This window comes from Pseudoliparis swirei, chromosome 17, assembly GCF_029220125.1.
Source record: "Pseudoliparis swirei isolate HS2019 ecotype Mariana Trench chromosome 17, NWPU_hadal_v1, whole genome shotgun sequence".
Lineage (NCBI taxonomy): Eukaryota > Metazoa > Chordata > Actinopteri > Perciformes > Liparidae > Pseudoliparis > Pseudoliparis swirei.
In genome coordinates this window covers 2,548,900-2,574,314 of record NC_079404.1, presented here as the reverse complement: position 1 = coordinate 2,574,314, position 25,415 = coordinate 2,548,900, and the positions used below count along the sequence as shown (strand labels likewise).

At 42.2% G+C, this 25,415-nt stretch overlaps 1 protein-coding gene across 2 annotated transcripts in view; it reads right to left on the bottom strand.

The window, feature by feature from the left end:
* LOC130207476 (serine/threonine-protein kinase 32C-like) overlaps positions 1-25,415 on the bottom strand; it is a 65,723-nt gene that overhangs the window by 15,758 nt on the left and 24,550 nt on the right. For both annotated transcript variants that reach the window (XM_056436109.1, XM_056436111.1), the window contains exons 3-4: positions 10,971-11,122; positions 2,266-2,439 (exon numbers count right to left, since the gene is read on the bottom strand). In XM_056436109.1, coding sequence (XP_056292084.1) covers positions 2,266-2,439; positions 10,971-11,122 — 326 coding nt within the window. The remainder of the gene's footprint in view (positions 1-2,265; positions 2,440-10,970; positions 11,123-25,415) is intronic.

Sequence of the window (25,415 nt, the reverse complement as noted above, 5' to 3'; positions counted from 1 at the left end):
TAGCCTAATCTTAACCCTTACCTTAATCTTAACCCAAACCGAACCTTAACATTAACGTAATTCAAACCTAATCTGAAGCCAAGTGTCCACTCAAAAATGGAATGATTTACAACATGGTGGCGTACATTGTGCTCCCCACTTCGTCTCCAAAAGGAAGGCGTGTCCTCGCAAGTCGGGTAAAACACAAACACACGCATGCCGACCGCACGCCGCTGTTTGAAGGAAGAGCCGCCGCCCCGTGAGGTTCTGATCCGGCGGTTCTTCAGCCGTGTGTGGCTCGAAATCTCTTCCCCGGACAGCCCGTCCCACCCTGGTTGAAGATGATCGATGGTTACAATTACAGGAACAAACATGAGGGGGAAATCTTTATGAATGGAGAGGAACGGAAATATAAAAACAACAGGGAAACCCGAGAGCCGAGATAAGGCGGTACCCTGCAGGCCACAGCGAGACTCAGTGAAGGCCTTCAGGCAGAGGGCTCATTTCTTATCTTCTAGATGGAAGATAACAAACAGTCATCCTGGTGAACCTAACGGCTGCTCTAGAGGAGCTGGAAGAGACAGTCAGACGTAGAGGTGAAGGTCACCGAGCCGTGAGCCTACGGGTGATGTCATCTATCTATAAATAAATATATAAATATATATATATTAATGTTATGAACCCAAACACGAGGGCGTTACATGTTCACACGTTTGTGTGACGTCCTCAACACGTATGAAGCAGAACTAGTGGTGAGTTCTTCATGCTGGAGGAAGGAGATGATAACTGTTTCCACGGAGTAAAGCCACAGAGATAAGTCCCGCCCCCTCTAAGGCGCAAATGAAGCGACTGATGTGAAAAGCCACAAATAGTCGCGTGAGTAAACTCACGACTATGAAACCCTTTCTACTTTCCTTTCTGATGACGCCGTAGGAAAGAGGAATGTGGTTTCATCTGAGCGGGCGTGTTCCTAACCGGTGAGGTCAAAGGTGACGCAGGGGAGCCGAGTCCAGAGGAGATGAAAGGTGGGCGTATCTACAGACTCGAGTCGTGTTTACGGACATAAACTAAATACTGCACGTAAAGCGAGTTAGAAAAGGCACGGTGACCTCTTGTTTCCTTCCACAAAGGAGAGATACCTGTTGCTCGGTGTTTTCTCTGGAGCAGAGTGAAGCGTCACATTCACGCATCGCCCAGGACAAAGCTGAACACCACGCAGGAAGCCTCTGGAATATGAAGCTGGAGACGCAATCCGGAGTTCTTTCGATGCGGAACAACCCGTCCGCGCTTTGATCCCGAACACAGGTTTATTACATTTGATGAAAGAACAGCATAATGATGTAATGCCCCGACACCGGCGCTGTGGGTGCATCTGGAGAAGTGCTGCGAGGGCTGTTTTAACTGGGTCATGTGAGTTTAATGCGTCTGTCTCTCTGCTGTTGGGAAGATTTATTAAAAGCCCAGAAAATAAGACATCTGGTCCCACGTTGGTTATGTCAGTGGAAGTGAAAGTAAAACACCGGGTGCCTAAAAGATGTCACGCTACCAGGGCTGTCATGATGTCATGTTTTTACCTACACAATTAGATTTTTACCTACATAATTCCAGATTTTTACATCCACAACTCCAGATTTTTACATCCACAACTCCAGATTTTTACCTACACAATTCCAGATTTTTACCTACACAATTCCAGATTTTTACCTACACAATTCCAGATTTTTACATCTACAATTCCAGATTTTTACCTACACAATTCCAGATTTTTACATCCACAATTCCAGATTTTTACATCCACGATTCCAGATTTTTACCTGCATAAATACAGATCTTTACCTACATAATTACAGATTTTTACCTACACAATTACAGATTTTTACCTACACAATTACAGATTTGTACCTACATGAATAATGCTTTGTCTTTGTTTATTTGTGCGGGGAGGTAAAGAAAGAGTCACCAACCATAACTGTACAAAAGCGAAATTCAACAGGATTATTATTGACGATATCATGTATTCTGAACATGAAATTATTATTCTATTAAAAAATATTGAAAGTTTATTGTCAATACCGGTATATTGCAACACTCCAACAAGCTTATATTGACTTTTGCCTATGACATCACTGAATGTGGGAGAATTGTCGGCATTAACAGAGTTAGCAATTAGTCGGTGAACATTTTGCCGTTTGCTGGTGTCCAAAAATGTTTCAGAATAGTCAAACGGAAAGATGTGTTTCTTTTAATATGCATCCACAAAAAAAAGCATGGAAGAAGAACGCGTACCTGTGGATGATGTGCTGGTTCTGCAGGTAGTCGAGCGCCAGCGTCATCTCACACAGGTAGAGCTTCACGGCGTCTTCGCTGAACTGGACGTTCTGCTGCAGGTGGTAGCGCAGATCTCCTCCCAGCAGGAGGTCCACCACCATGAACATGTCCTCCTCATCCTGGAAGGAGTACCTGGGGGAGGAAGGCGGGGGGGGAACACAGCGCTCACTCACTGTCCAGGGTGGAAAGGAAACACACGCTGTGCAAAGACTGAGCACACAAACACATTGTACAGGGGGGGGGGCGTGTGTGCTCCGGCAAGCAGTACACAAAGTGTGTGACGTGTGCAAAGGTCATCAGCAGAGACGCATGCATGTTTGTGGAAACAACAAGAAGGCCATGCCTACGAGCAACCACGGGGAACCATGATATATTCATGTCTCGTACCTAAACGCCCCGGGAGCGGCCGCATAATGCCTCGTTGTGTACGGTAATGTCTGCTTCAGATGCTTTCTGCATGAATGGCTCCGAGCTTACACAATGGTACAAACATAATAAAAAACCTGCGTCGTTACGCCACGTCTGTGAATATGTGAAAGGAGAAGAAAGCGGTTGACGGATTGAAACTTGAACCTTCCTTCTCAGCGTGAAGTGGCTCGCGGTCCGCTAAACATTCTGACTTATTAATCATGCGCATCAAATTAAAACCCAGCCTCTCGGTGATCTGCGAGGGGATTTGTAACACTCCACAATTGTTCCGCCCCAGACTCGGAACATTAAGCCACACGGCTGAACAGATTGTGTTTTGTAATATAATCTAATTCATCATCTAAAAAAAATGGGCAGAATAATAACTGAATAGGCTCCCGTGTCAATTTTTTCTTCTATCAAACTCGCTTTTAATGTGGTCGCTGCCGAGCCAACTCTTTATTTTCCCATTAAAGCTCCGATGCAGTGCCGATATTACTTCTTTTTATAGCTGCGGGTTCCCTCCGTGTCTTCAGACCCTGAACACTCTGGGACATTGTGATTAGAGCTTCTTCAGGTGCAATTTCCTGAAAGGAAATAGGGGCCGGCTTTCGCTGCGGAGAGAGAATCATTCCATCTCTTCCACGGGTTGTTTTGGTTTCTTCCACATTAGAAAATAAGAAGAAAAAAATCATTTGTGGAACTGTCGGCTCTTTCTTCTTCTTCCTAAAACACCGAGCTATTCAGGCTCGCTATTCAAAGAGAGGAGCCTCAGCCAGACGGCCGGCCCTGGGACGTCGTTGCCGTCGGCAGGGATTCCTCCCCATCACCTGTCACAGCCTGATTCACAGGACCCGGCTGACGGATGAGTTTCCTCTTGAGGCTTCGACTTGCTATCTCAGAAAAAACGGTCTTCTTCCCAAATCCACCGCCGAAAATATATGGGCTCATGAGAGAAAGACCGCGGCGGATGTCAATTCCCCCCCCCTCACCTTTCTTTGGATGTGACAAGGTGATGTCAGTTATGGGGCGACACCTGGGGCCAATGAAAGCCACGGCGCTGACAGGCCTTGGACATTTTAAGACTCCCACCAGGGATGGGACAAAAACTATTTTATTCCCTGCCCCCCAAAGTAAAGTCCAGCAGTTTGACACTCCTACAAATTAAATAAAGGACTCTTCAGTTGTCTGGGAGTGGACATGGATACTGGTTAAACCATTAAAGGAGAGCAAAGTGACAAGTACTGTATGAGTTGAAGTGCACTTGAACCATAAGGACCCTTCAGACTGTTTTCTGGCATCTGTACAGATGGAAAATCCCTCCGAGGCAAATTTGTAATTAATAATATTGGACGATAAAAAATAAACTGAATTGAATTCATGTCTTGGGGTCAAGTGAAAGGGGTCAGATCACTTTCCCAAAGCGGAAATGTGACGCCCACTTTGCGTAGCGGCTGTCCAGATGTGCCGAGGTAAACAGGATCTGGACGTTTTTCTCAAGCTCCCTTTTTTTGAACTTCTTCAAGCATTCATTTCAAACACTTTTTATACGTAAAATCTTCTTACAGGACGATCCAAAAGGTTTTCCTCGGACGGATAAGATATCCAATGTGTCCAGCATCCTCAGGGTCTGCCATTGAGTCTACTCCCAAATCGACATACCTGGAATACCTTTTAAGGAAGAATCCTAATCAGATACCAGAACCACTCAACTGGCTCCTTTTTATACGAAGAGTCGATATTTCCGCTCCCTTTCCAGATCTCCGTGCACCTCAAGGAAAACTCTTTTCAGTTACTGGTATTCAAAGACATCCTCTACTTTAAAGCACTAGTATAGATTGGGAGATGACACAGAGGAAGAGAGAAGCAATCATCCGAGTCGGCATCTATTCCCCGAACAAGAAGAGATCACTTTACGGCTACTTCCGTAACTTTTGCTGGATGCAGAATGCATCTCTGCATCTCCATTGAAAGTAGAACATGTGAGAAGATCTTCATCCATCCATTCTCTGCTTATCCAGGGGGTAAAAAGTTGAATATTCCAGATGTCCCTCTCCCTAGAAACATTTTACAGCTCTTCCCGAGGCCACATGAGAGATATAATCTCTCTAATCTACCCGTGGGCCTCTTATAAATTGCCCGTGACAGGAAAACCTCTAAAGGGAGGCGTCCAAGAGGCGTCACGATCAGAGGCCTGAACCCCTCAGCTAAGCCTCTCTCAGGCCGATGAGCAAAGGCTCACCCCACCGTGTCTCTAATGCTGAGCCCGGCCGCCCGACAACTGAAGCTCATTTTGGCCTCTTGTATCTGCAAAATCATTCTCATGACGATAGGTGAGAGTGGTAACATAGACGAACTGGTAAATCAAGAGCCACAAGTCCACCACAACGCCAGCACTGAGCCGCCCGTCCATCTCTTGCTCCACTTTAAAGTCATTCGTGAACAAGAACCCAGAGATACTTCAACTTCCTGGCTTGGGGGCATCGATTTATTCCCAACTCGTAGAGAACCGCGGCGTCAGACCTGGAGGTCCTGACCCGCCGGTGCGTGCTGGAGGTCACCGAGGACATCTTGAGCTCGCTAAAGTGAGCTGGTACTAAGTAGCATGCGTCACTCTATCTGCCATTAGTGCACATTAGTTTCACTCTAGGAAAAGATGCAAGATGACGCCTTAAGTAAGGGTGAGTCCAATATCCAATACCCCTTTTAAGAGGGCCGTCCTGCAACCGCAGGGTTGTGGGTTCGATCCCCGCTCTCCCCATTAGTTGCAAGTCGAAGTGTCCTTGAGCAAGGCACTGAACCCCCAGTTGCTTCCCGGGCGCTTCACCGCAGCCCACTGCTCCTTAATAACTAAGGATGGGTTAAATGCAGAGAACTAATTTCCCCTTGGGGATTAATAAAAGTGTATATTCTTTCAGTTGTTTGTTTCTACCAGATCCTGAGGGACTCAGTTGGTTCTTAGGCTGATAAATGCTTTATTAGTATTATGTTGTGGGGGGGGGGGGGGGGGCTGTTACTGTCCAAAACCAGGAGGACGCCATGCGGATAAGCTGGGACAGGACTGGGCTGCGACAGTCAACTAAGAGAGGAAGGTTAGCCGGCTGGAAGGAGAACAGGCTGAAATAATCAGGCCACCATGACAAATGACCGCGGGGAGGCCGAGGAGGAGGAGGAGCAGGGGGGGAAGAGGAAGAGGAACGACAGAGAAACAAGAGCTTGTGATTCTGTTGGCTCCGGTTGGTCTGCTAAAAAGTTTCGATGGCCTACATTAAGTTGATGATGGAGATGGGCCGGCTGCAATCGGCTACACAGCTCAATCATAAGACACCGGCGTGCTCCTCTGAGGATTACGTCTACAACGGTGTGAGGAGCAGCCTTACAGCACCTGCACTGGCCTGCTTTCACAAGGACTTTAATCGGAACTGCTACTTTAAGAAAAAGTGTTTTGTAGGACACATCCGACAAAAAAAAGTAGCAGTGAAAGTCCTTCAAGGCTGCAAAACCAGGGCAAAATAATCCGGGGATGCACAATGCTATTTTCAATTCAATTAAGTTTATTTGTATAGCCCATTTTCACAAATTACAAATTTGCCTCAGAGTGCTTTACAATCTGTACATATAGACATCCCTGACCTTTGAAACACAGGAACAACGCAATGAATACGACAGAGTGGATGAAGAGTTGGTCGTCGGCATATTCCACGATCCAGACCTCCACGATCCATCAGGCAGATGGAGGTAGAGAGGAGTGGGCGGAGTCTGAGCAGGGGGCGGAGTCTCAGCAGGGCCATGGCATGGTTGGTAGTCGTCATATTCCACGATCCACAATGCTACATCAGAGAAACAGACTCCTGTGCTTTCGGAAATGATCCCGTGTTTTTACGAGGGTGATTTAAGGCCAACCGGGGCTCGTTCTGACTGCTGACAGGCCGTGGAGAGGCTACTTTGTTCCAGTCTCTTCAGGCCTTGTTCCATGCAGGCCTGAAATCAATATTCCTAATGGAGGCTGAACGCCACCCCATCCTCACCACTGCCGCTCGCCTGCTGTCTGATGAAGGGATGGCCAGTAAGAGGAAAGCCATACACCACTCCTGACTCACCGCCGTTTTGGCTTTTTGAAACCTTTAAGAAATTCCTTTAAGACGATCCCGAGGGGACCGCGGTTCAAGCTCCGGCTCGTCGACGGCAGCTACCCCGGCTTCCCGTTTGTTTCCCACACCGCTGTGGCGGCGTCCGTCGGGTCACGATTCACCGCCGCGGTGCGTGGCCTCTCGGGGATGGAACGGGTGGTGCCGATTGAGAGTAATCTGTTGTGATGCAACGCCACAGACGAACCGCTTGCTTTTATAATGATGCGTGATACTCCGTTGAACCGGGGGCTGACATTCTCTTGCTATGCCCAGATGTTTGTTATACCCCTCGTCTGGGTGGGGGGGATATGACTGTCAGGGTGACCGAGCATCCAGAGGCAAATGAAGGGTTCATACACAATTTGACCGATGGATTTCCATGACTTTTTCATGACTTTAAACCAAATTTCCATGACCAAACTGAAATCTCGGTGTAAACATGAACAATTTAGAACATTTTGCGTATTGAAAACGTACGCCGGCTTATATTTTGAGCGTCTGTCTTTAAAAAACATATTAATTATTTTAAACTCGGCGTAAATGAACACGAGATTATAACACAAATCCATGACTTTTCCAAAACTTTTACGATTTACGTTTTTTCCATGGCTTTTCCAGGCCTGGAAATGACCATTTTAAAATTCCATGACTTTTCCAGGTTTTCCATGACCGTACGAACCCTGTATGCGGCGAGGGAATGGTCGCAGCAATCATTGCGGGGATGCAAACGTTACATCCGCCCGGCTTAAAGGCGAGCCGTTAGCCGGGCTGGCGGGATTTCCGCGTGGGCTTTCTCACGGTTGCTTCCTAATGGACTTGGACGGAGCTGCGCGGAGGAATTCCGGCGGTCTGAATGAATTCAGAACCCTGTTCACGGACAGACCGTGTGAGTTTGTGTGTAGTTGAGAGATAGAGAACACCTTAATCCGCACATCTCTTTGCAAATCAATGCCAAACACCGTGCCGCCTCCGGCCCCCTCCCTTTCGTTCTGTGATTGCAGGAATCGTTACTTCCTCTGACAGCTGTTTGGTGTGGTTTTCTCACTCTCTCTGACTCTCTCTCTCCGAGTGTCTCTTTGGCTGCCTCCTGGCACTCCATCAATGAAATAACACTCCTATGAAGCTCCATCAAAGCTGGCGTTTCTCATCATGACTGCATTTTTTTTTGGGTTGATGTTGTTGTTTGTTTTTGAGAACAGGCAGTTCCCAGAAACCCCAGCTGGTCGATCGCACACCCATTAATAATAACGCTGCGGTGCCAAATTGCAGAGCGCCAGAAATCGTAATGATCTGTTTGACGAGGATACTGGCAACTCTCTGATCGGCGGGAAATTGGTGAAACAACATACCCACGCGCTGAGCCAATTAGGAACCTCGTTGTTATACGGGAAGGGGAGACGATGGGGAGACGAAGCGGCACTCTCGGCCCGTTCTCGTTATCCGCCTGGCGGAGATGTCGTGTCAAGCGGCGGCTGAACGAAGCGTCATACCAGAGGAACACATAACAAGTGTCGTCATGCACGGACGGAATGTCAAACTGGAGTTTAACAAACTTATCGTGGACTCAAGCTACAAATTCATTTCCCTTTTTTATCTCGCCATGTTCCCGTCTCTCCGGCACGACTTTCACTCAATCACACACTACCGTTCAAAAGTTTGGAGCCACTCAGAAATGTCCTTATTTTTCAAAGCACTGTTTTTTCCAATGAAGATGACATTAAATGAATCATAAATACATCTCTCTACGTAGGTAAAGTGGTAAATGACTATTCTCTGGTGTTTAATAAAGTCTCTACAGAGGTGTATAGAGGCCCATCTCCAGTGGTCTAATGGTACATTGTGTTATCCCCTTAGAAGACTAGCAGAGGGGTAGAAACCCCTTTTTATGTGAGCGCAGCTGAAAACAGTTGCTGGTGAGAGAAGCTATAAAACTGGCCTTCCTTTGAGCCACAAGAACAACATTAATATTTACAATAAAAAACATTATTTATAACCGTGTCAATATCTTGACTATATTTTATATTAATTCTGCAATTTATTTGATAAATAAAAGTGTGAATTTATATGGAAAACACAAAATTGTGTGTGTGACCCCAAACTTTTAAATGGTAGTGTCGATTTTTTCTAGCAGCTGGGCTGAATGTCCCGTATGAATCCGTTCACACTGTGTTTTTGGTTCCTCTGGTTTGCACCATGAAGAGGGGAACACAACTAAGTCCAGATGCACATTGTCACTCTCTCTGGTGGCGTTAGCGCGGGACCAGTCGATCAACGCAGCTGCTCCAGTTCTGGGTCCGTGCGCCCGACAACGACAGATTCACGTCGCAACAGCTGCTTCCAAACACTTTCCCACAGCTGTGTTGCCTGACGCGTCTCTCTCCTGTCACGCAGTCGGGCTGCAGTGCGACAGGACGGCCTGTTGGCGACGTGACAGCAAATCTTGTCCCCGTCCAAGATTGAGTCTTTTTAAACTGAAATGACGAATATCGAAGAACCAGAACTCGTCTATGAAATCATTTATTCTTGCAAGAAGAGTCGCCGTTACACGGAGTCCCTCAGGAGTCTGCCAAGGGTGAACTGAAGAGTCACCGTTACACGGAGTCCCTCAGGAGTCTGCCAAGGGTGAACTGAAGAGTCACCGTTACACGGAGTCCCTCAGGAGTCTGCCAAGGGTGAACTGAAGAGTCAATGAAACAACATGTATTTAAGGGAAACAGGAAAGAGGAGGATCCAGCAGGAGACTTTTGAGTAACCAAATGATCCAATCACCCGATGATCAATCAATTGATCAGGTCCCTTTTATGAAGATACTTAAAGGAAAGATCCTGTGAATTATAACACCTATCGAACACGACTATCCAGAAGAGCCGCCGACAGCCTATTTGAAATCAACAGCAACGTCTCCATCAAGAAACAACGTCCGTGTGATTGCATTGATGTTAGGCCACTAAACTGTAATACAGCGTTCATACACATGTTGACCAATGGCTGTCCGTGACCTTTCTATGACCTTTCCATGACTTTAAACCACATTTCCATGATCAAATATTTTGTGAAATCTCGGCGTATACACGAGTATAGCTTAAATGACGAATGAATGAGACAATAGTTTGATTAAAAGAATAAATATTGACATAACGGATCAATATCAAGGATTTTCCCAGGCCTGGAAATAAAACAAAATTAAATTCCATGACTTTTCCAGGTTTTCCATGACCGTATGAACCCTGATAATAACCTGCCAATGAGTGGAAAAGGAACTTATTCCCAAACTCTTGCACATTTACACTGAAATAATGATATATGTGCACTGTCCCTGGTAAATTAATACAGAATCTGCTGCATCTTTCTAATTAATGGACATTTTCTTAATTAAGTGCTGGATAGTGCCGAGTACGAGAGAGAAAGCAGAGCGACATCGGGAACTAGAACACAGAAGGCGTTGGCGGCTACACTTCTGCAGGGAAGTAAACTATAAAAAAAAAAACACACAGGATACTACTGCACGCTCATTAAAATGCCCTCGGTTTGTTTGAGCAGATTAAACTTAAACCTTACGCGACAGGACGAGGGCGAAAAGAGCTCGACTTTGTCTCGGTTCGTCGTGAAATGCGAGAAAAACAAAAAAAATATTCCTCCGGCGACCGCTCAGAGACAGACTCGTGCAAATATCATTCCACCAATTACAGGAGCGGCAAAGTGCTTTGTGTAACACGCCGTGAACGCCAGGTCCCCAATTACATTTGGAAATGTGTCCCCGCTCGGAGATGAGCGTTGAATAATGAAAGCGGCCTCCGTTCACCCACATTTCAGACCCAAGGGAAGAGGAACGTAATTTTCGAGCCACAGCAATTATCAAATGTGGGCTTCGCCGGCCCAAAATTAATATCCCGAAATATCTCCGCTGTGTCAATTGTTTCTTAGAGTTCAGCAGCTGTCGGTTTCTGGGGGGAAAATGTCCCTGAATCGATGAATCTGGAGGTGTTTCTCTACAAAGTTACACATGCAGATTTTAGAGCGTGCATGCACTTGTGTTATATACACACAATAAATCAACAAACTGCACAGACACACACAGCAGGCAGCACAGAACACATAGAAAGTGTAAAAACGTAGGATAGTCACCAGAGATTTACTAAAAAAACATGTTCAATTTCCTGTAGGATCTCAAGCTCTCTAAAGACGTTTCGGACCTCATCTCTCTCGATGCACTGCTGCTTGTTCATGTACTTCATGGCGTACATCTTCTCGGTGTCCCTCTTTTGCACAATGCATACCTGCAGGGGGCGACAGAAGGGGGTAAAAGAGACAAATGAGCATATAAATAAATAGATCAACGTGTATTTAAGGCAGTTTGGGTTCAAAATCTTCAAGCGAAGTCGATAGAAATAACGACGCGGTGCTAATCGCGGCGCTGCATGTGCAAATTCATGTTTTTAAAAATAGCACGTGGCAGATTTCACGTGTTGATTGTTGAGCTTCGAGCCCTCGTGCACACGATGCGTTCAAATGCGCTCGTCATTCACAAAATCACCTCGGTGATTATTCATCGCAGGTTCTGTGTGGCGTTACCAGGAAGTAAAAGAGAAGGAGCAGGACGGGAGAGGTCAGAGGTCAGAGGTCATCACAGTGACGTCGCTGTTGCAACCGCGCTCATTAAAACGGATCACGAGTTGGTTTAATCATCCACGCCAGACGAAGAAGAACAGAAGTCTTCACTCTTTATGTTGTTGTGTCACCAGAGACTTTAATAAAAATGTATCTTCTGATAAACATCTCAGTGTGTAACGCCCTGTTACGTTCCTCCTGTCTCCTCTGTCTCCTGTCTCCTCTCTGTCTCCTTCTGTCTCCTCTCTGTCTCCTCTCTGTCTCCTCCTGTCTCCTCTGTGTCTCCTCTGTGTCTCCTCTCTCTCCTCTGTCTCCTGTCTCCTCTCTCTCCTCTGTCTCCTCTGTGTCTCCTCTCTCTCCTCTGTGTCTCCTCTGTGTCTCCTCTCTCTCCTGTCTCCTCTGTCTCCTGTCTCCTCCTGTCTCCTCTGTGTCTCCTCTGTGTCTCCTCTCTCTCCTCTGTCTCCTCTCTCTCCTCTGTGTCTCCTCTGTGTCTCCTCTCTCTCTCCTCTGTCTCCTGTCTCCTCCTGTCTCCTCTCTCTCCTCTGTCTCCTCTGTGTCTCCTCTCTGTCTCCTCTGTGTCTCCTCTCTCTCCTCTGTCTCCTGTCTCCTCTCTCTCCTCTCTCTCCTCTGTGTCTCCTCTCTCCTCTCTGTCTCCTCTCTGTCTCCTCTGTCTCCTGTCTCCTCTCTGTCTCCTCTGTGTCGCCTCTCTCTCCTCTGTCTCCTCCTGTCTCCTCTCTGTCTCCTCTGTGTCTCCTCTCTCTCCTCTGTCTCCTGTCTCCTCTCTGTCTCCTCCTGTCTCCTCTGTGTCTCCTCTCTCTCCTCTGTCTCCTGTCTCCTCTGTGTCTCCTCTCTCTCCTCTGTGTCTCCTCTCTGTCTCCTGTCTCCTCTCTCTCCTCTGTCTCCTGTCTCCTGTCTCCTCTGTCTTGATTGGTTCATTCCCTTCACCTGCCCTCAGCCCCTCCTCTGTCCCCCTGACTGTCTCGTGTCGTACACCTGTGTGTATTCTGACAGTCTTTCTCTCGTCTCCTGTCTGTTTCGATGTCTTTGTCTCGATGTCTCAGTCTTTGTTCTCACGGTGATTCCTTGTGTTTTTTTGTAGCTGCCAGAGTTTTTATGTTCAACCTTTTTTCGTTTCCCTCAACCCTGGAGTCCAGCCCGTCTCTCTGACCCCGTGACACCGCGCGTGAACAGCTTCTCTGAGACCGAGATTCTTTTTCTTTATAGTTCAAATGAAATGGATTTAAAAAAAAAAAAAGGAAGAAAGACAGAGTGGGTTTGGATTCAGACCAAACTGCCACACGGAGGTTTTTGGCGGGACAATGAACTTAGCGACCAATAACTCACACGACATTTGTATTAAAGCGGGGAGTCGGAAACAAATCCGATTCTGTCCGTTAATGCGGCTTCTCAGCAGCCTCCCATGGGTGGTTACATCTCATTTGCATAACTGTGGAGCAGAGACAGCAGCGACCGGCGGTAAAACATGCCTAAGTGGGCCGCAGGGAAAACACACATTTACGGAGGCTTCAAATACAGAACGATGAACATATTGTTGGGTCTTTATTCCTTAACCTGTTTCACCGAATAGCATGTGAAGAAAATAAATATTAAAATAACTGTTTTCCTCAATAGAGGGATGATTGCTGAGAAAAGGCTTGAATATAAAATATCAGCGAAGCAGCAGGAAACGTTACTCATCATCGTAAAAGTATCACCGAGGCAGCCGTAGACAACATTACTCATCATCGCAACGCACTTACAACACGCGCCAGCCGTGGTTTAGCTCCGTGTGTGTGTGTGTGTGTGTGTGTGTAAACATAGTCATTGTGAAACACACACATGAAGACAAGATGTTCACATATTTCTTAAAGCTGCGTTCACAACAAAAGAAAATTCGCAACGCTTTACTCGCCCGACTATTGGTGGTTCATTCGCGCCGGAAAGGGGGCGTGGCTTATCTCCGTGGCTTGTTATAATTCCCGCTGTATCCACCGTGGAAATAACCACCGTTTCCGCTTTATACTTGTGTTGTGGAAATTACACAAACGTCAGAATATCAAACTCCCGAATTTCAGCGCCTCGAGAACCAGCAGCCGGTTAGATTCACCAACGGCACGACGTCAGCGATCCCGGGCGGAGCATCTCAACGCTGATTGGCTATCGGAACCTAGCGAAGTTGAAATATTAAAATTAGGCGAAATTCTTTGCATCGCATTATTCGCGTCACGCAATAAATTTTCGCTGTATTCGCCCCCGTGCGTCGACTTTGCATGAAATCTAGTCGCGTGAAGAATGATCACCGCTTTTGGTGTGGAAGTAAGCAAACGTGTCACCCAGGGACCCGAGCGGAGCACTCGGCCCTCCTGTGAAGCAGTAAATGCTAAACACCCCCCCCCCCCTTGCTATTTCAGTGATGCCAACAGAAGGCCTGAGCTGGGTTGAACTGTCCACACAGGTCTCCTCGTCCAGCCGGAGCCAGACGGATGTTTTACACTCAAAGCTCGGCAATTCCTCGTGCGTCTGCTCTTTGAGTCTGGAAGAGAAGAGACGAGCGAATACAAAAGAGTGAGAGAAATTCTGCTCGGCTTCCACGTGCAGACGGTTTAATACCCGTCGTCCTGCTCGTGGCTACATTGATGTCTGATGTGTTTAAAATGACCTCTGCATTACACAACACATCCTAAAAAAGAGGATTTAAATCTGAAAAATGAGATGAGACAAAAAATGTCCAATTGCACGAGCGGACTTTCTTCATTTACGTTAACAAAGAAGATTTTAAGAATGTCAAAGTAGGTGTTAAACGAGGTTGAAATGAGTATTTTCCATGTGGTGACAGCAGGAAGTAAAACATCCGTTTAATATCCAATGGTTAAAATGCTGATACGGCGCAATTCCCATTACCCTTCATAGCAAAGATATGATCCAGGGGAGGGGACAAATATACGTCTTCAATATAATATTAATGCGCAGCTCCCGGTCCATTACGCCCACCTGCACCGGGCTGCAAGGTAGACCCAGCTAACTCTTGGAAATCCTGCAAATCCTGGGGTCTCAAAGTGGTATCGTTCTTTAACGGAGCGTGCCGAAAAAAACAAGCGAGTCGATCACAAGAGTCCTCCGCCGTGCGGCACATCAGGAGCCGGTGTGCGAGGGAGGAACAGCCACGTTGTGCATGGAGAACACACGAGGAAACGTTCTCTACGGTGACGGATGGAAAACCACAACATCGCCCGTGTAACTCTGACGTTTATCTTTTATTACCGGTGCGGAACACATTCCACATGAGATACGAGGGCCCGGCGAGGAGAGGAGAGTCCCCTGCTTCCTACTCCAGTACTTCGTGGCCGGATGGAATATGGGAAGCGACATGTGGATCATTGAGGGGGATTACCTACTTAAAGCCTCGAGTCGCAGCTTAGGGACGAATGGCGGGGAAGGAAATCTAAAATCTTACAGCTTCAGTTTCTAAGATGTGAATAAAAATAATGCATACGCGTGTTTTCATTACACAACGTCCTTCAGGTTCAGTCTTTAATTTTCTTTACATTCCTTCTGCGGATTCGTTCAAATACAGGACGTATAGGCCCCCCCCCCGATTTACCGGTTTCAAATCTTCATGTTACCGATCTGCGAACCCATTTGTTGTTGGACTTGTGTACAGTATTTAGTGTGGTGTAGCGAGCCGATATACACGGAACAATTCTTCTTTTTCCGTGCATATTCATTGTTTCCCGTCCGATTGGCCACTTGAGAATTGAGAGAATGGTAAATGGACCTATACTTGTCATAATTTACAATTTGTTTCCCCCTGAAGGGTTGTTTGGGAGTTGTTCCTGATCCGATGTGAGGTCAAAGGTCAGGGATGACTATGTGTTCAGATTGTAAAGCACTCTGAGGCAAATTTGGAATTTGTGAGAATTGAATAATATATAAAGTAGAATACAAACCCAGACGATAGCCGGCGGGTTTCCGAGATTAATTTTCGGCCAATGCATCCCGCCTCTTTCGCTTGGACCTGGACTCGTAAAGAACTTTTCTCGTCTTCCGACCAATCAAAGCTCTTTAACACGAGACGACATCATTCACACCCATTCATACACTGATGGGAGGAGCTACGGCTTCAACGTGATCGGTCGATACGACTTCCACTACGAAGGAGAACCAGAACACTGCCGACACCGAGCCTCTCGTCAAGCTAGAGGCCCAAGGCAGCCAATCGGATCAAGCTGGAGGCCCAAGGCAGCCAATCGGATCAAGCTGGAGGCCCAAGGCAGCCAATCGGATCAAGCAGGCGGGCTTTCCTTCCTGTTTTCCCGACGAGAACCTCATATTAGCGGTAATTAATTACGAAGAGCTTTATAATTCTAAATAGAAACACGACTCAAACTGACTCCTGCTCAACTGAAGGCGCTCGCCATCGAGACACAATTCGCGGAATAGATGTTGGTATTCGCCGTACTCTTTCCTTTCTTTTTTTTCTTTTTTAATATCTTGAACCCCAAATCAACGGTTGATCGCGCCCGAAGAGAGTTGACGGAGGCAGAAACAGAAAGTGTTCAGGGCAGCCAGCCGACCGGCGAATATTTGTCACGTAAATATTTCATTGCCGTGTTAAGATTTACTGCAATGCATTTTTTCATTATGATGATTTACTACCCTTTAAAACTCTGTGCCGGTTCAAGTCCCCCTCAGTGAGTCTGTGTACTGCACAGTGACTCTACACGGGAACTCCTGTTTATTTTGAACGGTTAAAGACCGGATTCTCTGTTGCCGAGGATAGAATATCGCGTTACTATATTTAGATCTTCTTTATTGAGGACTAATGATTGTGGCAGCTGTGCAGAGTGTAGCGCCCAATCAGATACCACGCTGACAGTCATCTCCCAGCAGCCCCGTCTTATCTGGAAAACTCAGGAGCCGGCCAGCGGAGTGAAACGACGACTTGCAAAAAAGAAAAAGATTTATTCATATATTCATTTGTCATATTAGCAATTCAATGCATTTGACCCGTTTAGTATGGAGCAGAAGAAAGTAAAAAATGTTGAGGCTCATTTGCATATGAATGGAGACGGTTTCACCTGGGTGGAAACCCCTGGAAGACGGGAGATTGAGGCCGAGGCGTCGGCAGAACCACGGCTGGCGAGAGCGACTCTCTCCGAGCGGGAACGGACACTCGAGCGTTCTTAAATTATTCGGTCACATTATCTACAAAATGATTACGAGCCAATCTACTGAGGGTTTTCATTGTTAACGTCTATTCCGGGAAGACCTGCTATTTAGACTGCATTTACATGTCATTGTGCAAAAGGTCACTCGGCGAGTCCGGGGCCGGGGCCGGAAACACACCGCGGCAAAACTGCCCCGAGGAAATATAATGTTGCCCCTGATATCACGGAGGGGCAACAGAGGCCCCCTAATTTACTCTAATAATGATGATCGTTTAATAGCGTTTGTGTTCTTTGTTGTGTGTCCTATCTGTGTTGCCTGTATTAGGTACACACACAAAAATCTATAAATATGATTTTTAATTATAAAAAAGAAATAAATAAGTTATATTAGTCAATAGTTGTTTAAAAAAATGTAATAACAATAAATAACAACAAAGAAATAAGAGTCAAATTGAATATGATAGTCTGATTTATGTTTTCTGTTCTAAGAAAACACTTTGAATCTTTAGATTACTGTCTAATAGTCTTATTATTGCCTAATAGTCTTATTGTCTAATAGTCTTATTATTGCCTAATAGTCTTATTATTGCCTAATAGTCTTATTACTGTCTAATAGTCTTATTATTGCCTAAAAGTCTTATTATTGCCTAATAGTCTTATTATTGTCTAATAGTCTTATTGTCTAATAGTCTTATTATTGCCTAATAGTCTTATTACTGTCTAATAGTCTTATTATTGCCTAATAGTCTTATTATTGTCTAATAGTCTTATTATTGCCTAATTGTCTTATTACTGTCTAATAGTCTTATTATTGCCTAATAGTCTTATTATTGACTAATAGTCTTATTATTGCCTCAGTCTTATTATTGCCTAATAGTCTTATTATTGACTAATAGTCTTATTATTGCCTCAGTCTTATTATTGCCTAATAGTCTTATTATTGTCTAATAGTCTTATTATTGCCTAATAGTCTTATTGTCTAATAGTCTTATTATTGCCTAATAGTCTTATTGCCTAATAGTCTTATTATTGCCTAATAGTCTTATTACTGTCTAATAGTCTTATTATTGCCTAATAGTCTTATTATTGTCTAATAGTCTTATTATTGCCTAATTGTCTTATTACTGTCTAATAGTCTTATTATTGCCTAATAGTCTTATTATTGACTAATAGTCTTATTACTGTCTCATAGTCTTATTATTGCCTAATAGTCTTATTATTGCCTAATAGTCTTATTATTGCCTAATAGTCTTATTACTGTCTAATAGTCTTATTATTGCCTAATAGTCTTATTATTGTCTAATAGTCTTATTACTGTCTAATAGTCTTATTATTGCCTAATAGTCTTATTATTGTCGAATAGTCTTATTACTGTCTAATAGTCTTATTACTGCCTAATAGTCTTATTATTGTCGAATAGTCTTATTACTGTCTAATAGTCTTATTATTGCCTAATAGTCTTATTATTGTCTAATAGTCTTATTATTGTCTAATAGTCTTATTATTGCCTAATAGTCTTATTGCCTAATAGTCTTATTATTGCCTAATAGTCTTATTATTGCCTAATAGTCTTATTGTCTAATAGTCTTATTATTGCCTAATAGTCTTATTATTGTCTAATAGTCTTATTATTGCCTAATAGTCTTATTACTGTCTAATAGTCTTATTATTGCCTAATAGTCTTATTATTGCCTAATAGTCTTATTACTGTCTAATAGTCTTATTATTGCCTAATAGTCTTATTATTGCCTAATAGTCTTATTATTGTCTAATAGTCTTATTATTGCCTAATAGTCTTATTACTGTCTAATAGTCTTATTATTGCCTAATAGTCTTATTATTGTCGAATAGTCTTATTACTGTCTAATAGTCTTATTATTGCCTAATAGTCTTATTATTGTCTAATAGTCTTATTATTGCCTAATAGTCTTATTACTGTCTAATAGTCTTATTATTGCCTAATAGTCTTATTACTGTCTAATAGTCTTATTATTGCCTAATAGTCTTATTATTGTCTAATAGTCTTATTACTGTCTAATAGTCTTATTATTGCCTAATAGTCTTATTATTGTCGAATAGTCTTATTACTGTCTAATAGTCTTATTATTGCCTAATAGTCTTATTATTGTCTAATAGTCTTATTATTGCCTAATTGTCTTATTACTGTCTAATAGTCTTATTATTGCCTAATAGTCTTATTATTGACTAATAGTCTTATTACTGTCTCATAGTCTTATTATTGCCTAATAGTCTTATTATTGCCTAATAGTCTTATTATTGCCTAATAGTCTTATTACTGTCTAATAGTCTTATTATTGCCTAATAGTCTTATTATTGTCTAATAGTCTTATTACTGTCTAATAGTCTTATTATTGCCTAATAGTCTTATTATTGTCGAATAGTCTTATTACTGTCTAATAGTCTTATTACTGCCTAATAGTCTTTATTATTGAGTCTTATTACTGTCTAATAGTCTTATTATTGCCTAATAGTCTTATTATTGTCTAATAGTCTTATTATTGTCTAATAGTCTTATTATTGCCTAATAGTCTTATTATTGCCTAATAGTCTTATTATTGTCTAATAGTCTTATTATTGTCTAATAGTCTTATTGTCTAATAGTCTTATTATTGCCTAATAGTCTTATTATTGTCTAATAGTCTTATTATTGCCTAATAGTCTTATTACTGTCTAATAGTCTTATTATTGCCTAATAGTCTTATTATTGCCTAATAGTCTTATTACTGTCTAATAGTCTTATTATTGCCTAATAGTCTTATTATTGCCTAATAGTCTTATTATTGTCTAATAGTCTTATTATTGCCTAATAGTCTTATTACTGTCTAATAGTCTTATTATTGCCTAATAGTCTTATGATTGTCGAATAGTCTTATTACTGTCTAATAGTCTTATTATTGCCTAATAGTCTTATTATTGTCTAATAGTCTTATTATTGCCTAATAGTCTTATTACTGTCTAATAGTCTTATTATTGCCTAATAGTCTTATTACTGTCTAATATGGTCACACCGTACACGTCTCCGCTCGCTCCGGCAACAGCCAATCGACTTGTGCCTCCTGCACCTCGAGCTAATCACTCTACATCCAGACTGTTTGCTGTCCTGGCTCCTCAGTGGTGGAACGAGCTCCCCACTGACATCAGGACAGCAGAAAGTCTCTACATCTTCCGTCGGAGACTGAAAACACACCTTTTCCGACTATATCTGGATTAAAACACAGATTAGCACTTCAGTGGCACTTAGATAGCACTTACTTATGGTACTTTTGTAGTTCGACTATGTTGAGGAAATGTTACTTCCTGTATTCTTGTTGTTCTTAGTTTGTACTCTAGGTTGAAATGCACTTATTGTAAGTCGCTTTGGATAAAAGCGTCTGCTAAATGACATGTAATGTAATGTAATGTAATAGTCTTATTATTGCCTAATAGTCTTATTACTGTCTAATAGTCTTATTATTGCCTAATAGTCTTATTATTGTCTAATAGTCTTATTACTGTCTAATAGTCTTATTATTGCCTAATAGTCTTATTATTGTCGAATAGTCTTATTACTGTCTAATAGTCTTATTATTGCCTAATAGTCTTATTATTGCCTAATAGTCTTATTGCCTAATAGTCTTATTATTGCCTAATAGTCTTATTATTGCCTAATAGTCTTATTGTCTAATAGTCTTATTATTGCCTAATTGTCTTATTACTGTCTAATAGTCTTATTATTGCCTAATAGTCTTATTATTGACTAATAGTCTTATTACTGTCTCATAGTCTTATTATTGCCTAATAGTCTTATTATTGTCTAATAGTCTTATTATTGCCTAATAGTCTTATTATTGCCTAATAGTCTTATTGTCTAATAGTCTTATTATTGCCTAATAGTCTTATTATTGCCTAATAGTCTTATTACTGTCTAATAGTCTTATTATTGCCTAATAGTCTTATTATTGTCGAATAGTCTTATTATTGCCTAATAGTCTTATTATTGTCTAATAGTCTTATTACTGTCTAATAGTCTTATTATTGCCTAATAGTCTTATTATTGTCGAATAGTCTTATTACTGTCTAATAGTCTTATTATTGCCTAATAGTCTTATTATTGTCTAATAGTCTTATTATTGCCTAATAGTCTTATTGCCTAATAGTCTTATTATTGCCTAATAGTCTTATTGTCTAATAGTCTTATTATTGCCTAATTGTCTTATTACTGTCTAATAGTCTTATTATTGCCTAATAGTCTTATTATTGACTAATAGTCTTATTACTGTCTCATAGTCTTATTATTGCCTAATAGTCTTATTATTGTCTAATAGTCTTATTATTGCCTAATAGTCTTATTATTGCCTAATAGTCTTATTGTCTAATAGTCTTATTATTGCCTAATAGTCTTATTATTGCCTAATAGTCTTATTACTGTCTAATAGTCTTATTATTGCCTAATAGTCTTATTATTGTCGAATAGTCTTATTATTGCCTAATAGTCTTATTACTGTCTAATAGTCTTATTATTGCCTAATAGTCTTATTATTGCCTAATAGTCTTATTACTGTCTAATAGTCTTATTATTGCCTAATAGTCTTATTATTGTCGAATAGTCTTATTACTGTCTAATAGTCTTATTATTGCCTAATAGTCTTATTATTGTCTAATAGTCTTATTATTGCCTAATAGTCTTATTACTGTCTAATAGTCTTATTATTGCCTAATAGTCTTATTACTGTCTAATAGTCTTATTATTGCCTAATAGTCTTATTACTGTCTAATAGTCTTATTATTGCCTAATAGTCTTATTATTGTCTAATAGTCTTATTACTGTCTAATAGTCTTATTATTGCCTTATTACTGTCTAATAGTCACTAAATGCGGGACTACTTGTAGTTCCTAGAGTCTTAAAAAGTAGAATGGGAGCCAGAGCCTTTAGTTATCAAGCTCCTCTTTTATGGAACCAGCTTCCAATTTCAGTCCGGGAGGCAGACACAGTCACCTCGTTTAAGAGTAGACTTAAGACCTTCCTCTTTGACAGAGCTTATAGTTAGGGCTGAATCAGGTTTGCCCTGGTCCAGCCCCTTGATATGCTGCTATAGGCTTATAGCTGCCGGGGGACGTTTTAGGATGCACTGAGTACCTATCTCCTCTTTTTCTGTCCTTAAGGATGAATTTTCATCTCTCAATCACACGTTACTAACTCTGCTTTCTCCCCGGAAGTCCTTTTGACTTTACGTCTCATGGGGTCATCGGACCCTATGAGACGGCATAGATCCTATCTGCCTGATGGATCGTCTGGGTCGTGGAATTCCTGCTCATGACTACACCACTGTCCTGTTGAGACTCCGCCCACTCCTCCTCCCCACCGCCATCTGCCTGATGGATCGTGGAGGTCTCCATCGTGGAATATGCCTACTATGAACTATTCATCCACTCTGTCACATTCATTGAATGTATTTTAACTCTAAATCTGTTCTTCTGGTCACATTACATCTATTGCATCTGTCCATCCTGGAGAGGGATCCTCCTCTGTTGCTCTCCTCCAGGTTTCTTCCCTTTTTTTCCCCCTGAAGGGTTATTTGGGAGTTTTTCCTGGTCCGATGTGAGGTTTTGAGGCAGGGATGTCTATGTGTACAGATTGTAAAGCACTCCGAGACAAATTTGTAATTTGTGAAATTGGGCTATACAAATAAACTGAATTGAATTGAATTAATAGTCTTATTATTGTCGAATAGTCTTATTACTGTCTAATAGTCTTATTATTGCCTAATAGTCTTATTATTGCCTAATAGTCTTATTATTGCCTAATAGTCTTATTATTGTCTAATAGTCTTATTATTGCCTAATAGTCTTATTACTGTCTAATAGTCTTATTATTGCCTAATAGTCTTATTACTGTCTAATAGTCTTATTATTGCCTAATAGTCTTATTACTGTCTAATAGTCTTATTATTGCCTAATAGTCTTATTATTGTCTAATAGTCTTATTACTGTCTAATAGTCTTATTATTGCCTAATAGTCTTATTATTGTCGAATAGTCTTATTACTGTCTAATAGTCTTATTATTGCCTAATAGTCTTATTATTGTCTAATAGTCTTATTATTGCCTAATAGTCTTATTGCCTAATAGTCTTATTATTGCCTAATAGTCTTATTATTGCCTAATAGTCTTATTGTCTAATAGTCTTATTATTGCCTAATTGTCTTATTACTGTCTAATAGTCTTATTATTGCCTAATAGTCTTATTATTGACTAATAGTCTTATTACTGTCTCATAGTCTTATTATTGCCTAATAGTCTTATTATTGTCTAATAGTCTTATTATTGCCTAATAGTCTTATTATTGTCTAATAGTCTTATTATTGCCTAATAGTCTTATTATTGTCTAATAGTCTTATTACTGTCTAATAGTCTTATTATTGCCTAATAGTCTTATTATTGTCTAATAGTCTTATTATTGCCTAATAGTCTTATTACTGTCTAATAGTCTTATTATTGCCTAATAGTCTTATTATTGTCTAATAGTCTTATTACTGTCTAATAGTCTTATTATTGCCTAATAGTCTTATTATTGTCTAATAGTCTTATTATTGCCTAATAGTCTTATTATTGTCTAATAGTCTTATTATTGTCTAATAGTCTTATTATTGTCTAATAGTCTTATTACTGTCTAATAGTCTTATTATTGCCTAATAGTCTTATTATTGTCTAATAGTCTTATTATTGCCTAATAGTCTTATTATTGTCTAATAGTCTTATTACTGTCTAATAGTCTTATTATTGCCTAATAGTCTTATTATTGTCTAATAGTCTTATTACTGTCTAATAGTCTTATTATTGCCTAATAGTCTTATTATTGTCTAATAGTCTTATTACTGTCTAATAGTCTTATTACTGTCTAATAGTCTTATTATTGCCTAATAGTCTTATTATTGCCTAATAGTCTTATTATTGTCTAATAGTCTTATTATTGCCTAATAGTCTTATTATTGTCTAATAGTCTTATTATTGCCTAATAGTCTTATTACTGTCTAATAGTCTTATTATTGCCTAATCGTGTTATTTGCTCAGAAGTCCCGCGCGGTGCTCGTCACCTGTCCGCCTCCGTCCCCCGATGCTCACTTTTAATGGTCCTTGCGCTCTGGCGCATGAAACTAACTTTGTTTAATTGTTTATTTTTGAGGCACAAATCATTATTTAATCAGCGCGAAGAAAACACTAAAAACGAGGAGCATCGGCAAGCTCGTTTCCGGGACTTAATCTCCGTGGGGTCGGCCCGGGGCGCCGAGCAGCCGCAGGAACACGCTCCTGCAATTACACAACGGCGGCGAGCGCTTTAGCTAAAGCCCACGTGTCCAAAGAACACATTTGAGGAGCTCTAATGAGGCAATTAGAGAATAACAATGGCAGGTGCAGACGAGATGAGAGCAGCCACGTAAACTCACTAATCTGTTGTTCTTTTAAAAGGCAACAGGAATTCATTAATGAGATTCTTGGTTGCAAAACGTCGAGGCGGTGACGGCCAAAAACCAAGATGGCTACGGCCAAAATGCGTCTCTTAAGACTTCAAAAGTGTATTCTATGAGCCAATGGGTGACATTGCTTTCTCGCCTCTCAGCTTTACATGGATCGTGGCTGTGGCCCCGCCTCCTGGGCCCTGCCTCCTAGGCCCCGCCTCCTGCCATGGCCCTGCTGATGGCCCTCCTTCTCTACCTCCTTCTGTTTACATGTATCGTGGTTATCCTGGACCCCGCCACCTGGGCCCCGCCTCCTAGGCCCTGCCTCCTGGGCCCTGCCTCCTAGTACCTGCCTTCTGGGCCCCGCCTCCTGGGCCCCGCCTCCTGGGCCCTGCCTCCTAGGCCCCGCCTCCTGCCCTGGCCCTGCTGACGGCCCTCCTTCTCTACCTCCTTCTGTTTACATGTATCGTGGTTATCTGGATCGTGGTCCACGCCCACGACTCATTACATTCGATGTGCTGTAACTCTGTTACGTTGTTCACTCTTTATAAATAAAGTTATTATTCTGTACACATGACATCTATTGCTCTCATGTCCGTCCGGGGAGAGGGATGTTTCTTCCCTATTTTCCCCCGTGAAAGCTTTTCTGGGGGAGTTTTTACTGATGCGACGCGAGGTCCCTGGACTGGGACGTCATGTCGTACGTGGACAGATTGTAAAGCCCTCAGAGGCACACCAGTCCGTTGTGATTCTGGGCTTTACAGAGTAAGCTGAATGTAATGGAATTGAATTAAACCAACGGGATGTGAAATGGTCCTGAACGGTCCGTGTGTGTCGAGTTGAGAATGTGTCCAAATGCATATTAAAATATAATAACACGTAAAAATATAACATCTCAAACAGCAGCTTCCAACATTTTCTGCAAAACATTCCACCGAAGCTCATCGGACTAATTATATATTCCACTGAGAGGCTCCGTCTCCAGCCTGTCATTGGATAATGATTCCACAGGGGAACTAAATAAAAAAATCCAAGGGTGGGCGTCTTCATTCTGAGCTACAGTCTATGAAATAGACTTAGTTCACGGGAGCCATTTTTTCATGTCACGGTAGGAAAAGCACAGGTGCAAAATGATGAAGTCAATGACGCCTGAATTCCATTTAGCCGCTTCAGTTTCGGGGGCCTGGTGTCACACGGCCGGGGTTCTCTGGCACACTCGGACTGAACCGATCCATCATTCGTGTGATTAGAAACATCCGTTTGCTTTTCGCAAAACATCCACAGTGCAAGAAGGCAGACGATCCAAATCGCCTCAACTTCCCTCAGATGGTCATCGTC